This window comes from Conger conger, chromosome 12 (assembly GCF_963514075.1).
Source record: "Conger conger chromosome 12, fConCon1.1, whole genome shotgun sequence".
Taxonomy (NCBI): domain Eukaryota; kingdom Metazoa; phylum Chordata; class Actinopteri; order Anguilliformes; family Congridae; genus Conger; species Conger conger.
In genome coordinates this window covers 40,782,261-40,798,070 of record NC_083771.1, presented here as the reverse complement: position 1 = coordinate 40,798,070, position 15,810 = coordinate 40,782,261, and the positions used below count along the sequence as shown (strand labels likewise).

General features: G+C 43.5%; 1 protein-coding gene across 9 annotated transcripts in view; it reads left to right on the top strand.

The window, feature by feature from the left end:
* Positions 1 to 15,810, top strand: part of LOC133141697 (formin-binding protein 1) — a 75,587-nt gene that overhangs the window by 21,310 nt on the left and 38,467 nt on the right. For all 9 annotated transcript variants that reach the window (XM_061262324.1, XM_061262325.1, XM_061262330.1 and 6 more), the window contains exons 2-4: positions 2,496 to 2,611; positions 6,991 to 7,047; positions 7,473 to 7,620. In XM_061262324.1, the coding sequence (XP_061118308.1) occupies positions 2,496 to 2,611; positions 6,991 to 7,047; positions 7,473 to 7,620 (321 nt within the window). The remainder of the gene's footprint in view (positions 1 to 2,495; positions 2,612 to 6,990; positions 7,048 to 7,472; positions 7,621 to 15,810) is intronic.

The following is a 15,810-nucleotide window of genomic DNA, read 5'->3' as shown; positions in this document are numbered from 1 at the left end:
ATCCTTCTGAGAAGCTTTTCAGAAGAGAGATTTCTCTTTAGTAAGCATTTAACTGTTCATTTAATAGTAGTCTGCACCCAGCTTGTTACACAGAAGCTACCTTCACTGGCAAATTCTGAATCACATTTTTTATCTTGTCAACCAACTGAGAAAATCACTGCATCGGAAGAGTAATTCGCTTCGGTACTTGATCATCATATCAGCCATTTGCAAGGTGGGGTAGTAGACAAGTCAGGGCTTTTACTGGTAATCTGTATTCAAAATTCATAGACACAGAGTGTGCTTTGCAAAATGAGAGCTCAAGACGTGTGCAAAGGTTAAACGGATACTGCTGAGGAGAGCTAAAAAATAAGTGTTCTTTGTGTGTCCCAGGAAGAGTTAACGTAGACATTTTCCCTCCCTGCTGAGGAAACTGAAATATATATTTCTTTTATTTTTATTTTATTATTACAAAATATAAGAAAATTAAAGAGTGATGCTGTATTGTATTGTATTGTCACTGAGCAGAGTATCATTGTGGTGTGAGGACTGTTCTTTTTTGCAGTAGGAAAATCCCCAGGTTGTCTCTAAGCAACCACTGACTGATCATCGACACTCAGTGAGCACTTTATAAGGCATTTATTAGACTGATATTTTAGACTTATTGGTCGTCTATCCATTTAGGTGTTTGACACATTGTTTTCAGAGATGCTCTTCGGCATCCCACTGTTGTAATGCATTGTTATTTGCGTATTAACCAGCTGGCGTACATGCCTACCTAATAAATTGCTCACTGAGTGTAATTCTTAGGCACACTATTTAAGATCAATTATTAAGTTGCTGGGATAATGACATTATACAGCAGTATTTTCCAGATGAACATCTGTTCCTCATATTGCATAGGACGTAGCCTACGAAGTAGAGGAAATATGATAAAAACAGAATATGAATATTTTATGCCATACTTATGAAACTGCAAAATGCTTTCATTCTGAACAATACTACTACAGTTTCATCAGGTGAGAGTGTATAGCGGCCCTTTAAAGTTATTAATAATTTAGGTTGTTGCCATGGAGTTTGTGAGGAAGGTTCTGTAAAGCAAAATGCTGGAAGTATTTTGTGGGCAGAGCCGGAGTGTTGTGTTTGTAATCACTTTCAGTGAAATAGAATGAGTCCCATATGGAAAGACTGGGACACTGAACCCATGTAACTCCAGTGAAATGAGCTGTCCTGGCTGGTTTGGCAAAGACTTATGGGTAGTATATTTGCTAGAAGGTTGTAGGAGGTAGGAGCGAACTCCTCTGCCTGGGCTCCTTTGGCTGGTTGGGAGCCCTGAGCAGTTGGAGTTGGTGGGCAGGTTTTCCATGCAGTCCACGAGAGTAGGCCAGTTAGATGGAGGGCACATGAATAAATGCTAATTAGCAGTAGCATAAAGACCTTCGTGATGAAGGACGACGCTGGACTGATGCCTGACGTTGTGTCCATATGATTTCCTTTGATGACTAGAATTGAAAAAGGGGATCACAGCAGTTTTAATCAATCACGATAGAAACTTTAACCGGACATTGTCCTCATGTTTTTCTTTTTAAAAACCTTGGAAGTTGACTAGGAATTATGCAAATCATTTCTACAGATATGCAGATTTTAACCCTGCTGTAAAAATCCAGCTATGCCATAGTTGACCAGCTACCAGCTGTTTCAAAACATGGCTTGAGCTGGTCATACCATGTCAAGCTGGGAGCTGGTCAGCCAGCTAAACCATGTTGAGCTCGGAGCGGGTCTGAACTGCTCAATCATCTAGCAGCTGTTTCAAAACCTAGCTTAAGCAGTTTTTTTCAGTAAGGAACTGTACTGTACTGCTACTCATTGTTTTAAAAAGGCATGACATTATGACATTATGTATCAAATTCACTATTATACAAGAGAGCATCTTTATAGGCTACATTTATTACAACTTTACAGTATGTAATGTAGGAACAAGTCATCTTTTCTGAAAGAAAACTTCTCAAGTTATGTTTGGCTGTGATTTCGTTTTCTTGGTATTTTTCTCCAACCTTATTAAAGTTTTCAAATGAGGCCAGAGCCTGGTGTACTAAAACTGAATTGGTAATGTTGAGTGGCCTCAGTAAGGAGTCGGTCGTTGTTTATTGTTGAAATGTTTGCCCTCTGAGGGAAGAAAAGATCACAGGGAAAAGCACAGTAAGGGCTGAGGAGAGTTAATTGGAAAAATAAAGGGTATCTGGCATAATTAGAATGTGATCACAGCGTGTTGGCAGACATACAGTATGGTCTAACTGCAGTACATCAACGCATTTTTTAAGAATGTAATAATTTATTCTGTCATCACATGTTGTAGGCATGACAGGACCAAATGTGTCCACTCCGTTGAGCATTACAGCCGGTGTTATTATTACCTGTACTTTATGTCTGCATGTATTCGCTCTATGGCCGACTGATTGTGCCACCTTCAGCGCCCCGGTGTATTGATGTCTTTATCTCTCTCCTTCACGTTGCAGGATCAGTTTGACAACTTGGAAAAGCACACACAGTGGGGCATTGAGTTTGCGGAGAAGTACACCAAATTTGTGAAAGAGCGGTCTGAAATAGAAATCAACTATGCAAAGCAAATTAGGTGAGTGCAAAAACTTTTTTTACTTGGAAATGTATCTTAAACAGAAGATAATGCTATCGTTATTTGTGTTCTGTATCTGACTGATGCTGGGTGTATCCCAGCCAAGTAACTATGCAAAAGCAAATAAACAAATGTTTTAACCCCAGAGAATAACCATAGAGGACGACAGTAGCTCCATGGCTAGCATACAGGCCCTGACAAAGTATTTGCCCCATTCATGATTCCCTCTGTTCCTCTGTTATGTTTGTCACACTGAGTGGTTTCAGATTTTTAGACAAAATGGAATATGAGAAAAGGTGTGTAGGTATTAATACATACACTCAAAGAATGGTCTACTAAATACCTCCAGTGTACTGTACCATCTTCCCTAAATGCAGTCAGCATTATTACATACCGAGGGTTTACAGTAGTACATATTGGCCCAACCCTTCAGCACACACAGTGTTGTGCCTATATCTGGCTATTCAAATAACGAGAGGAGTTAGGCAAAATGTAATACGAGACAAATAGAATCAGAGTTAACATAAAGCACATTTGTTTAATGCAAAGTTATCAAACCGTTTGGAGATGATGGCTCTCACTGTGGGTCACTGGAGTCCCGGGGCCTTAGAAATGGCTTTGTTACACATTTCAACGACTTCTTTCATCTCGACTGGAATGTCCTGTGATCATGGCAGAGTGGGCTTGTAGAAACTTTGCGGTGACTACGTCACTGATGGTAAAGTTCAATATGAGTGAGGATTAGATTAAACAGGGCTGGCTGTAATGAAGCCTGGCTGTGATCAATCACCTGAATCTAATCTGAATTACATTTTGTTAATTGGTTGATTGAGTTTCCCTTGGTCCAATATTTGTGTTATTCAGTGTGACAAATATGCAATAATAAAAGCAAGGGGCAAATACTTTTTCAGACTTTAGGGCATTTTTTACAGGTAGCATACATTCATCTATGGATCGCATGTTTAAGATCACAGTGCTTCAAAGGTTCAAACATTTTCACCGCGATACGTCCGGGTACAGTATGATGTGTGAAGTGCTTATTTTACTTATTGAGTGTTTATTAGCAGCATACTGTTAAAAAAGATGCATGTTCTGGAACGGCACGTGGTGTGCTTGAACAGTTGCGTGAACACATATGCCGAGCAGATGCCACATGAACAGCCCCGTAACAAGAAGTGTGATCAGTGGCGTGTGTATTTCCATGGCAACAGAGTGGCAACATTCCCCTCAGCCTTGACCCACATTTTCCCCGTTTGCCGTCGGTAGCCTACTGGTAACCCCCCCCGCCTGAGTTCCCCCGGGAGACCCCGTGGAGAGGGTGACGGTGCCTGACGCGTTTCAGTGAGGCGGTGTGGGCTGACCTCTTCCCATTCTGCTCACACACACCACACAGCAGGACTCTTCTGGGGCAGTGCTGAGCCTGAAACACAAATGATCCTATCTGATTTTCCATTAAACAGAGTAATGCGTTTAATTTATTTACGTTGTTAAATCACATTTAAGCCGCGCTGCTTTCGCCTAACTAAATATAATACACAGGAGTCACTTTGCCTTTGATCTTAGCATGTTGTCACCTATTTGTAGCATTTGTGCAGGAGTTCAGGAACATGCAGTAAATGCCCCCTTTTGTAACAGTGTAAGTTCTGCATGAAGAGCTGCTGTGAAAAGATGTTAAGGAATTAATGCACAAAACTCAGAGAATGGTCACCTAAATACCTCCAGTATTCTGTACCGTCCTCACTAAATACAGTCAGTATTTTTATATACCAAGGGTTTACAGTAGTGTTAGATATTGTCCCAGCCCTTCAGCGCACACAGTGTTGGGATGTGACATCTGGCTATGTTAAAATAAGGAGAGGAGAGGGAGTTCGGGACATCTGCCTAGCAACAGAACAGACACTACCAATCGGCAGATGGGGATAGATAGCATTCTCATCCCCCACCAAGTGCCAGATAGAAATATATAAAACTGTGAACATTTTTCATGCCCTGGGTATCGGTGGGAAGAATATGGAGTCAGGTATGCCTTTGGAAATACCTGAGAATAAAAAAATAATAACAATGATGTTATGATGATGATTAGACATTAGCCTTCATTTGTGTTTTTGACCGTTTCAAAGAAAGGTTATTGTTACATAATCGGGGCTGCATTACAGTGCTTTACTGTTCATTTAAACAAGAATCATCGCTGCTTTTGGCAAAATCGGAACGCGCGGACTTGTTAACGGTTGCCAGGCAGACTCCAGCTGAGCTCGCTTGTTGTGTGTGGCTGTCTGTTGGCTGAAAAGAGAAATGTCGGTCGGTTTCACGGTGACAGACAAAATGAGGTCAAGCGCACTGGGTCTCCAGGGAAACGGAATCACAGAGCTCATCTAAAAGACAAAAAAAAAATAAAAGTTTCACCATCAAGCTCTGGCTGTGACGTGCATCAGTTTATCCACAAAGGAAGCGCTAAGTCAAGCGCGCCAGATGAAGTTGTGCTGACAGCGTCTTTATCGGCAGAGCTTCGGGTGTTGATTGCATGACAGTGGAGAATTGAACCAAATAAACATTAGGCATATACAATAAGGTGAAAGGTAATGTTTCAGGTCGTAGATCTCACATGTTGGTGGTGTAGTCACAATGGTATCCTGTGATGAGATGCTACATGGCCTTGGTGATGAAAACATGCAAATTAAATGAATCCATCACAGTCATTAGGAAACAGTTCATGGAAAAATAATTTATACAATATACAAATGGTATGGAAACTACTCCCGACTACTGTGTCCTTTCTTACAGTAGTTAGTTTACACTGTTTACTCGAGTTCACTTCATAATATAATGGTACAGGTTTTTTTTTAAGCTTGGTTAATGAAGGATCTAGATGTTTTATATGCATTTGCTACCCCATAAATCGTACAATGAAAATGTTTGTTTGTGCCATTACTGGAAAACACATTAAGCAGTATTGATAGATTGCTTTTTTTTATTATTCCATAGTCAAATTTACAGTAGTAATGCAATAAATTGAAAGGGAAGAACAAACATAGGCTCATCACTTCTCTTTCTTCAGGTACCTTGTTTCATTGGCGTAATACCCCAGCTTTCCAATGCAACACACACAAATACTGAAATCAAGAAGTGATACTCATTTTTGCGTTTTAATTGGCTATTGGTGGGAGGGATCTGAGGTTCTAGCTGCCTTTTGAAATCTGAGTAAATGGAGAAGTCAATCCTTGGATTGTAACAGGCAAAGAACACAACATCACACTTAACGCAAAGCATTGACAATTCATAGAATTAACATTTTAAGAGACGCATTGTGTTCACACTTCACTAAAGGACCAGCAGATCAGACAAGAGTTAAGTAAAGAACAAAGACATTGTCACTTATTCAGCTTTACATAGTTTTGTAACAGAATAATTATTGGATTCTGGTAATGTCTAAAGTCCTAGATAGTAGTTTGTTGCCACAGCAAACATGCTGATGCAAAGTAATCGTTTGAGTGCCTTGTTGAGCCCCAGAGTTGGCATCACACCCAGTAAAAATGCCCTGACTATGGGCTCAGTGCAGTCACTTATTTTAATCGATCGGGGTCCATCATCTTCAAGGACATTCCAACACCTTGTAAGAGCTACTGTAGGAGTGAGGAGCTAGGAGGCTCCAGAAGGATCCTTCCGCAAGGACACACGAGCAAATCCTTTGTGGAAGTATGTATTGAGAGTGTGTGTCATATAAATTATAAACTTCTGGATCTATCCGATTGAGCACTAAAGTAACATGTCATTCATTGATAAACAGTGTGTTTTTAAATGTGTGACAGCAAATGCTGCCTTTGAAAGGTATTATCGGTACTGACAAGCCAGAAAAATTGCCAGGGCTCCTCAAGTTAGTGCTGCAACACACCATAAACCCACAGGCAACCATTGAGAGACTGCTAGCTTCTCTCTTCAGCGTGACAGTGTGTGTGGGAAATAGTCTGGCTTATGGCAAATTTCATTGGAGTAGTACCTGCACAGAAATAAATAAATCAATACTTTATTGTAAAACATGCATTACCACAATAAAAAAAGGGTTTCTTAATGAACTGCTTCGCTTACATTTAGTTTGAGCCATGTAACAGAATAACTCAGTAATAGGGGGCATGAGCATGGTGATAGTGCAAAATACAACCAAAAGAATTGCTTCTGGTCTTTCCTGTCTGCCAGTATGTGCCGTACAGGGGTGATTACAGGTTGCTGGGTGAACACTGATGTAACTCCAGTGGTTTGCTTAACACTGAGAGCGATGATGGCAAGGGGCACAAAATCAAGCCCATAATTGAAGAGAATACTCCTAATTCTTCTAACTTTTCCTCCGCCTTCCCAGGGTAACAAAGTGCTTGTCTTTTTTACAGGAATCTTTCAAAGAAATATCAACCCAAGAAGAATTCCAGAGAGGACGAAGAAAACAAGTGAGTTTTTTTTTTTACACAAAACTTACAGTAATTGTGTATTATTGATTTTACTCATAATCTGAAGAAAATCTGCAGTCACAGGACATAGTTAGATTTTTGATGTTTCTATTTGAATTAACATGGAGTTTTCCGAAAAGCTATGGAGAGGAATGGATCAATGGATCAATATCATTGTTGAGATTCGACTCAGATTTTATCAAAGCCAAACATTTTCCCAGTGCTCATGGAATTAATAAGAAAGCAACAGCGGGCGCAGTTCTGCATTTCTGCCGATTACGATTGACAGCAATTCTTGAACTTGCTGGCTCAATACCACATCCTTCACCGTCAGTCATATTTCTGATTGAGGCCCTCTCTGTTACGCTGTCACTCGCAGAACAGGTGATATGGTTGATGAAATGCCATGTCATTTCCTCCGACAGATATACATCCTGTCGGGCCTTCCTGGCGGCCTTGAACGAGCTGAACGACTACGCCGGGCAGCATGAGCTCATCGCTGAGAACCTCACGTCTCAGATCATCTCCGAGCTGACGCGCTACATCCAGGAGCTGAAGACAGAGAGGAAATCGGTAAGACGCACGTGTGTCCAGTCCCCCTGAGCCCGCCTTTCTGCAGCGTATTCACTGGCATCCTTCATGTGCACGTCCTGCTGCACCACGTTAGCCCAGAGCCGTTTCCCATCGATTCCGCAGGTCATTCTGATCATATGTCCTCTCCAACTGCAGATTTTTTAGAGACTCTTTCATTCAGCCCGTAAATAGTAGCATTACACAGAGCGGTAATATTTGTAGAATGCCCTTTCACTTGTGTGCAAGAAAATTGGTAGCCACAGACCATTATGGTAAATGGTTGGAATTTATATAGCGCCTTTATCCAAAGCACTGTACAATTGATGCTTCTCATTCACCCATTCATACACTCACTCACACACCAACGGCGATTAGCTGCCATGCAAGGCGCCGACCAGCTCGTCAGGAGCATTTGGGGGTTAGGCGTCTTGCTCAGGGACACTCCGACACAGCCCGGGCGGGGGATCGAACCGGCAACCTTCCGACTGCCAGACGACTGCTCTTACTGCTTGAGCCATGTCACCCCTACGTTATTATTCTCAGGGTTTGCAACACATCTGTAATTAATAGATATCTGTCTATTAATCACTGTTACTAAATTATTCAAACAACATTTGCAGCAATATTGTATGGTTTAAATTGAGGTGTAGTTGAAAGTAATACCATTGAATTAATCAGAAATGTGTATGAGGAAAAGGCTTACTCGAGGACGTTGTGTGTGTGCCTATACTCTGCCCCTGCTCAGAGTTACACGGCATCATGCTCTCTGGAGATTAGTGCTTTGTCGGCAAACCAAGCAGCAGTCTGGCAAAGTAGTAATTTAATTTACTAATTCACGGAATTTAGTTAGAGTGCTTTGTGTTTTGTGAGTTTGGGTAAAAATGACCAATTTCCTCTTTCCTATTGCGTATAACAAGAAACGATATATATCACAGCCTGGTTGTGATAAACTGCTTGAGATATGCGCTGGTGAGGTTTCTCCCTGCATGGCTGTCATGAGTACTACCTGGAAGGTCATGTAAGCGTAAAATGAAGCTAGGTGAACACCTGCGGTCTCTATGTGCAGCATAATCTCACCGTTTTTCTAACATTTTACCTAATGAGGTGGCTGGTGGTCAGTAATCCATTTAATCTGTTAATCTCATGTAGGCACAGTTTTGTTTTTCTGCTTGGATTCCAAGGACACTGTAAGAGCTGAATGGCACCATAGCCATCGGATTTGGGCCCTTGTGCGTCCTCTGCAGTTAATCTGCAGATTTCAGTTGAGAATGGCGATGAACAGGATACTGTGCCCGTTTCATACAGATAATGTTACTCTTATATAACTTCTGGCTGAAACAAATATGCCATCCGAAATAACCTATGAGTGATGTAAGAAGCAGCCATGATGTAAACCTGGGCTGTATCTCTTCCCCTCCCTAAATTGCTGGGTACCCCTTCACTAAAAATCCATCATAGTTCATAGTTCTTCAACCCCTTGAGTTATGTACGAAAATCTTCATTGACTTCATAAAGCTATTGAAAAGGCCAGCATCGTCACCATTTTGTTCGCCTGCTCAGAACTTGCTCCACCCAGTTAATGTTAATCCAGAGATAAATATGGGTTAAGTATCCAGGTCAGCGGGGATGACCCCTCCCCCCACAGCCCCCTCACAGTGCTGGTGAGAGCAGCGCAAGCCCTCTGTTCAGGACCGATGTGTGTCTCAGACCAGACCCTCAACCAGAGAGGCCTTATCAAAGTCAAATAGTACATAAAAGCCTGTACTATACCATTCTAGCCCCTCTATGAATTCATAAAATGTCCACATTTTTACAATAGATTTTTGTAACTTCAGTCCACGTGTATCTATTGCATGTGCTTGTAGCTTCTTGTGAGGACATTACATTATTTAAATAGCGCTAGTGTGTACACTACAGTGTAGGCTATATGACCACTTTCTGTGTGTGGATAGCGTTTGTGTCTAGTGAGATCACTGTTGAATAAATTCCAGTGTATCTTCTGAGACCTCTGAGAATTTATTTTCTGAAGGTCATGCTGATCTAATACTGGTCTAAGTTTGGATATGAAAGCGCCTACTGTTTCTCAGTTATTCCAATGTGTCTGCTTTTGTGACACTTCTAATATGGTAAACTATGATCCTCACTCTGTATACCTTGAGGGAGATTTGAAGATCACAAACTATTTAAGGTCATTAAATATGTTTAGAAAAACATTCAATTTATAGCATTGAGCAACTGGGTTTGGCAAGTCTCTATAACTGTATTGCATCTTTTTGTCTTTGTCATTCATGGGAACAAGTCTTTGCTGGCAGTTACAAAAGTTTGTTAAGTAGCATTAAATAGATTTTGTGCATTCTTTGTCACTCCTTTTCCATCCCCTGACATATTAACTGATTCCCCACAGCAGGGCCTGGATGTTTTGATAACTCTGATAATTCTTTTGGAATTTCCTTGCACATTGTGAAAAGACCACTGAAATTGCATGTGTATGTGCAATAATCCATTGGTTTGTTTGTTTTTATGTTAATATGTTAGCCGGAGGAACATCTTGGAACCGCAAGAGGCTTCCCTCAGTTTTTTCAGACTATTAAGCACACACACACACACACACACACATGCAGCAATGGTTGTACACACCCACACACGCGCAATCCACACACACACACACACACACAGGCACCTACACACACATATGCAGTAATGCTTGTACACGCCCACACACGCGCAGTCCACACACACACACACACACACACGCACCTACACACACACACACACACGCACGCACCTACACACACACACACATGCACCTACACACACACACTCACGCACCCACCTACACACTCACACACCCGCCAAACGCACCTGAAGAAGCATCTAAGGTTTTGGCAGCAGACCACCATGACGTGTCAAATGAAGAACCCGGCTGCTACAGCTTTGCTTTTCCTCAGTAATGTGCAGGCTGAGCTTGGGTCAGTGGGACAGAGTGATTAACAGGAAGGACAGAGCACTTTGTATGCAGGCAGCTTTTGAAAGAACCCTTTCTTCGGCCCTGACTAGGATACATAATTTTGCAGAATATTGTTATTTATTCAGTGACACGAGATGGAATCAGTTGAAATTGTGACAGTGTCAGTGATCAGTCAGCACGATCACAGTGATCACGGTCCTCTCCACAGAAAGTGCTCCATTGTGCATCAGGCCGACGGAGCGTAGCGCTTTACACTGCAGTGTGCACGTTCTCTGTGCACTAAATCTGTCCACTTTCTGAACCAGAGAGCCTATTCAGCAGTGCTCTATAGTCCAATCCCCTAAATCACAAGTGACCTCATTTGCTTTCCTCTCATGGTTATCATGGTTATATCTGCAGTTGGGAGTGGGTTAATTTTTTTTTTTCATTCCCTCCTAGCCCTTGCTAGCTGCTGCAATCAATCGTTAGTACACTGTTGTAATACTTCCCCTTATCTGAGGCAAATACTTCCCCTTAAATGAGACTCTGTAAGCTTTTCGAAAAGGAACCAGCCAAAAGAAAGGCTTAGCTGTGAATTCGATAGTATATGAACCTTTTACATGTCAATGCCTGGTAATACATCTTCTTCTAATCACTTACTCATGAATTGACAGTGGAGGTTCATTTTTCATGTTCTTGAGGATCGCAATTTGCAAATGTACCATGGAAGTACAGTAATGTTCTTTTTGGGTACAAATGATTACATTTTCCAAGCAAAAAAGGTACAAATGAATTATACATTGATGGCTAGGGGTACAGATTCTGTGCCTGTAGATGTATAGCAACAAGCATGTGTGCGTTTTTAGGCACTTCTCTTACCTTCACATCTGAGAGTGTAGGGCCTTGTGTCTGTTGTGAGTTTCGGGGGGCAGCGGACAGAGGTAGAGTGCTGTGGGCTTTTTCTGCTCACTCTGTACAGAGAGCGTCATCTGGGAGGACATGAGGACCGTTCCATTAATGCTGGATGTTAAGCCCGGTGTGATGAACTGCGTGCTCCCTCCTCCCTGCATGTATCTATGGAGGCTGTGCAGTGGACCAATCATGTGGACACATGCCCTACAGGGAATCTGCTCCACTGAGGCAGGGTAAACACTGTACCCATAGCAATAGGGGCGGGGCATCATGGTTGTTTGTGGACAGAGAGTATGCAGTGCTTGGGTTAGGGCTTTTTTTTATTTGATCTTGAGAAGCTCGTGTCATGTCATGCTGTAGAAACGGGCTCAGTCAGGAGCATGGCCTATATGAAGGGGCTGGTATGAGAACGCAACATACACGCAGCAGAGAGGCAGCTCATTTCATGGGCCGATGGTGCTGAAAATGAGGTGAATATCGCATGCTCAGAAAGAGCCCAATCGTCAGAATTCTATTTACAATTAATTTTTAATTTAATGTATTATTTTTCCTGTCAAACACACAAGCGAAGCTATTTGGAGCCTCAGTAGCTTTCTGGACTCATACTCTGTTTAATAAAGTAAGTTTTTAGATTTTATCTCATCTACGTCCTGATGAATGCAGAAACTTGATTTCAGCTTGCATTTCTGCTATAATACCGTATAAAACAGAGAGGTATCGGAATGAGTCAGTATGGTCAGTCAAATATTTTTTATTGATATCGACCAGAGCATTTTCATATCATGCATCCATTTTGAATTTTGTAACAAGAATAGTAGTTAAGGTTTTCTTTTCAGATGAAGTTGTGACTGCCATATTCATCTGTAGGCCTCCCCTCCTTCATGTAGGCCATGTTCTGCATACCCAGGCAGTAGCAGTCTGCAGTCTATGGGAGGTTGTAGTTGCTGGGATCGAAATCGGATGAGGACACTAAACCCTTGAGCTCTTAATTTGTGTGTAGAAATCACATTAAGGCCTTCCCTCAGTGACTCAGAGAGGGACTCCTAGAGGCAGTGGTGTGCAGTTTAATGATGGTTGGTGAAGGTCACATGGTACATCGGAGTACAGTGAGGAAGAAATCTCAGACTGCTTGATGAGACTCGGAGTTTAAACAGCGTGGTCAGGAGGTGAGCCTGCTCATCTCCTGCGTTCAGCCTGCTGTTGAATTCTTAATCTGCGCTGTGTCTACAGAGTTAAGCGGAGGTTAAGACAAATCTCTCCTCTGAACCTCTACCCATGAGCACACTCACATTACTGTGGTGAATTGATATTATGCTCTCTGATCCTGAACGAAAACCTCCGTCCGCATGGAGAACCGTAAAGGAATTTTAAAAATTGAAATACATTTATTGATCCAGAATAAATTCTCGAAAGTGATATATAGTTATTTACAGTCAGTGCTGCTCTGAATGTCAAACACTCGTATCAATGCACCAGAGTCCCTACCCTGGAGATTCTCCAGCCCCCACGGCTGCCAGATCGGGGGACCAGGCATACTGTGAGCTCACTGGAAAAAGGGAGTCTAGTGCCTGCACACAGATGTCCTGCCGGGCCTGAGCCAGGCCCAGACGCCTGTGGAATGGCTGAGTGGAAAAACATTATGTGCACTCTTATGAAGAAGGACAGAGCAATTTGGCAGAGTAGGGTGCAGAGCGATGGAGGATTAAAGCCTTTGCGCCTCGCTCTTCGGACACTGCAGCGCAGATAAGGGCGAGGCCCGCTGGTTCGCCTGTTTTCCTCATTAGTTCCGGCCTAATTGCTTGGCATCTGACCTTGTATTCACACGCCGGGATTAATTGCACCTGAGCTAACCTGGAGCATTACCTAATCCGAAGTTCCTTCCTTTACTTTCTGACTTGGAATTACCACTGGCATTACGCGATTTGTCATTTCGTTACAGTTAAATCAGAAAGAGTGAAAAAGAAATCACTGGATAAATGATTTTTCAATAAAGATTTAATTATACAATGGCTTTATGAGCGCAAGTATTTATTAAGCTTAAGCCAGGAATATATGAAAGTGGGAGCTGTGGCAGTAAATCTGAAATACCTGCGTTTTATCTGGAGCTGAAAGGTGCTGAGAGCCGCACCATTTCTAACCCCCCTGAGCTCTGTGTTTACGGTTCGCTCCGTATCTCTGTGGCCAGGAGGAGAGAAAATGGCCTGCTGGGAACAGATTAATTCGCCGAATGATTCCATCATTCCAGCAGCGCCCCCCCCCCCCGGCCCATCCCCCCTTATCGCACTCCGCATGTTTCCTCCTCTGAATGCCACGGTGTCTGCGGGCGCAGGACCGTTTCAGAGAGGGAGAATGCCACCCCCGTGGCGGAGGGTCGCGTGCGCTCCCGTGACCTCTGACCCTTCTCCCGACCCCTGCCGGCTCTGAGGTACAGTCTGAGGCTGTGCCAGCTCCCGTGCTCTACCAGGGCACGGCTCTCTCTGCCGTTTGGAAACCAGGGGGGGGGGGATCAGTGCTGACGTCATCAGCCCAGATCTCTATGCCCTGTAAAAAGCCCTTTGCTCCAGTTTCCAAATCAGTAAGTGTGGAGAGTGATTGGGATAATGGCTCTACCGAGCGGGTGCTTGCGTATCTGGCTGTTTCACGGCACAAAAAAAATGGGATGAGGCATGCCGTCAGCTCCTCAGTCCTGTCAGTTGTGCTGAGATTCAAACCTCCCCTTCCCTGAAAGAAAAACAACATTCTTTATCATAATGACGGACCTGTCTATACTGTACGGTCCTCGTCGTTCAGGGGGAGAGAATGTTCTGGTTCCCCTGGTAGGCCGGTGTCTCTGTCCCAGCTGGCGTGCAGTGTCACAAAGGTTAATCAGTCTGAGCCGCTTAGACGTGGGATTTTTGGTGTTTTCCTCCCCAGCGTACATTCCCCACCCATGCCAAATCAGGGCGATTGCTGTTTCGTGTTGAGGTGAGCTACCCCAAGCCCGTTCAGTCTGTAGCATGCCAGTTTACCGTGGACACAGACGTGATGGCAGCAAGGCTGGAAGCTAGGCTCTTTTTAAGATTGATTACAGAGAGACATGATGTATCTGCAACAAGGTGAAGGGTCAAGTGTGCGTATATGTGCGTGGAAGTGCGTCTACATTGCCCATGTTTCGAAGTGTCGCATTATCCTCACGACAGTCTAGTTTTCAATATTTTCAATAGATGAGCGTGTTCCATGAGAGCCTGTTCTGAAAGAGGTCTTTGGGAAGTGGGCTGCAGTCTCAGCGGTGTGTTCCCGCTGTCTGAGGACAGCTCTGTGTCTGCCTCAGGGGCCTATCGCATTCCCACCGCTTTGGCCCCGTCTATTAATAGCCCCGGCAGCACAGAGCTGCCCGGCTGTGGCATGCGGGCCATCCGCAGGGGGGGGGTAGGTACGGCCTGTTTGCAGTGCGGGATCTGGGCCAAGTGGATCACGGCGGAGGAGGAATCGAATGTTGCGGAGTAAACAAACACACAGAGGCGGTCTGTGTCGCACGCTCCCCGGGCCCTGCGCTCTCATTTACATAGTCAACACCACAGCCGTGGGCATATCTGATGTTTCTGCAAACGCCAGCAGGAGTGCTTTAGCTCGGGGTGTTATCGATTGGGGAACCGAGTGGCGTGGCGCGCCCCGGGGTCTCTGTGCGCTATAACGAGGTACGTCACATCGCACGCTGCACGCCAGGGCAAAGGCCAGCCGTTTGCCGTTGTGCCTTTTTCGTTGTGACTACTATTTGTGCTAGGGCAGGTCTTTATGCAAATCTCAACGGGCACTCACTGGGATATTTCTCCCTTACACTGTTTCTCATTATCTCTCCTCAGAGAGGTTGTCATGGTGAAAAATATTTTCTAACAGAGCACATTTGAGTATTGTTCTGACGTCAACTGTTTCTGTTCTCATGTGCTGTAACTTTCCCCGCTTTGTCACTTTTCATATTGTTGCCCATTTGTTTTATTGGGCTACTTTCCTTCTCCCGTTTCTGTGGGGCCTCTTTAGTTTGGATTGCTGCACGTTTACAAAAGATGAAATTTAGATATTGTGACACTGGGTATTATGGTCCCAGATTTCCGACTTGGGTTCAAAGAAGCCCTTAAAAAGAGTGGAGCCTAGCTGTGCATAGCTGCGATAATTTACCTCTAGCCCATAAACGCGAAGAACAAGAAGGTTATTGTTTGGAACATCGGTACAAGTCAAACCTTTGTGATGTCTAACGGTGGTTACAGCATTTAGTTTAGCACCAGATGTTCTGGACTGCGTTCCAAATGGCAAAGCCTTGGACAGATCCAACATTTACAGTGGAGCTCATTCTG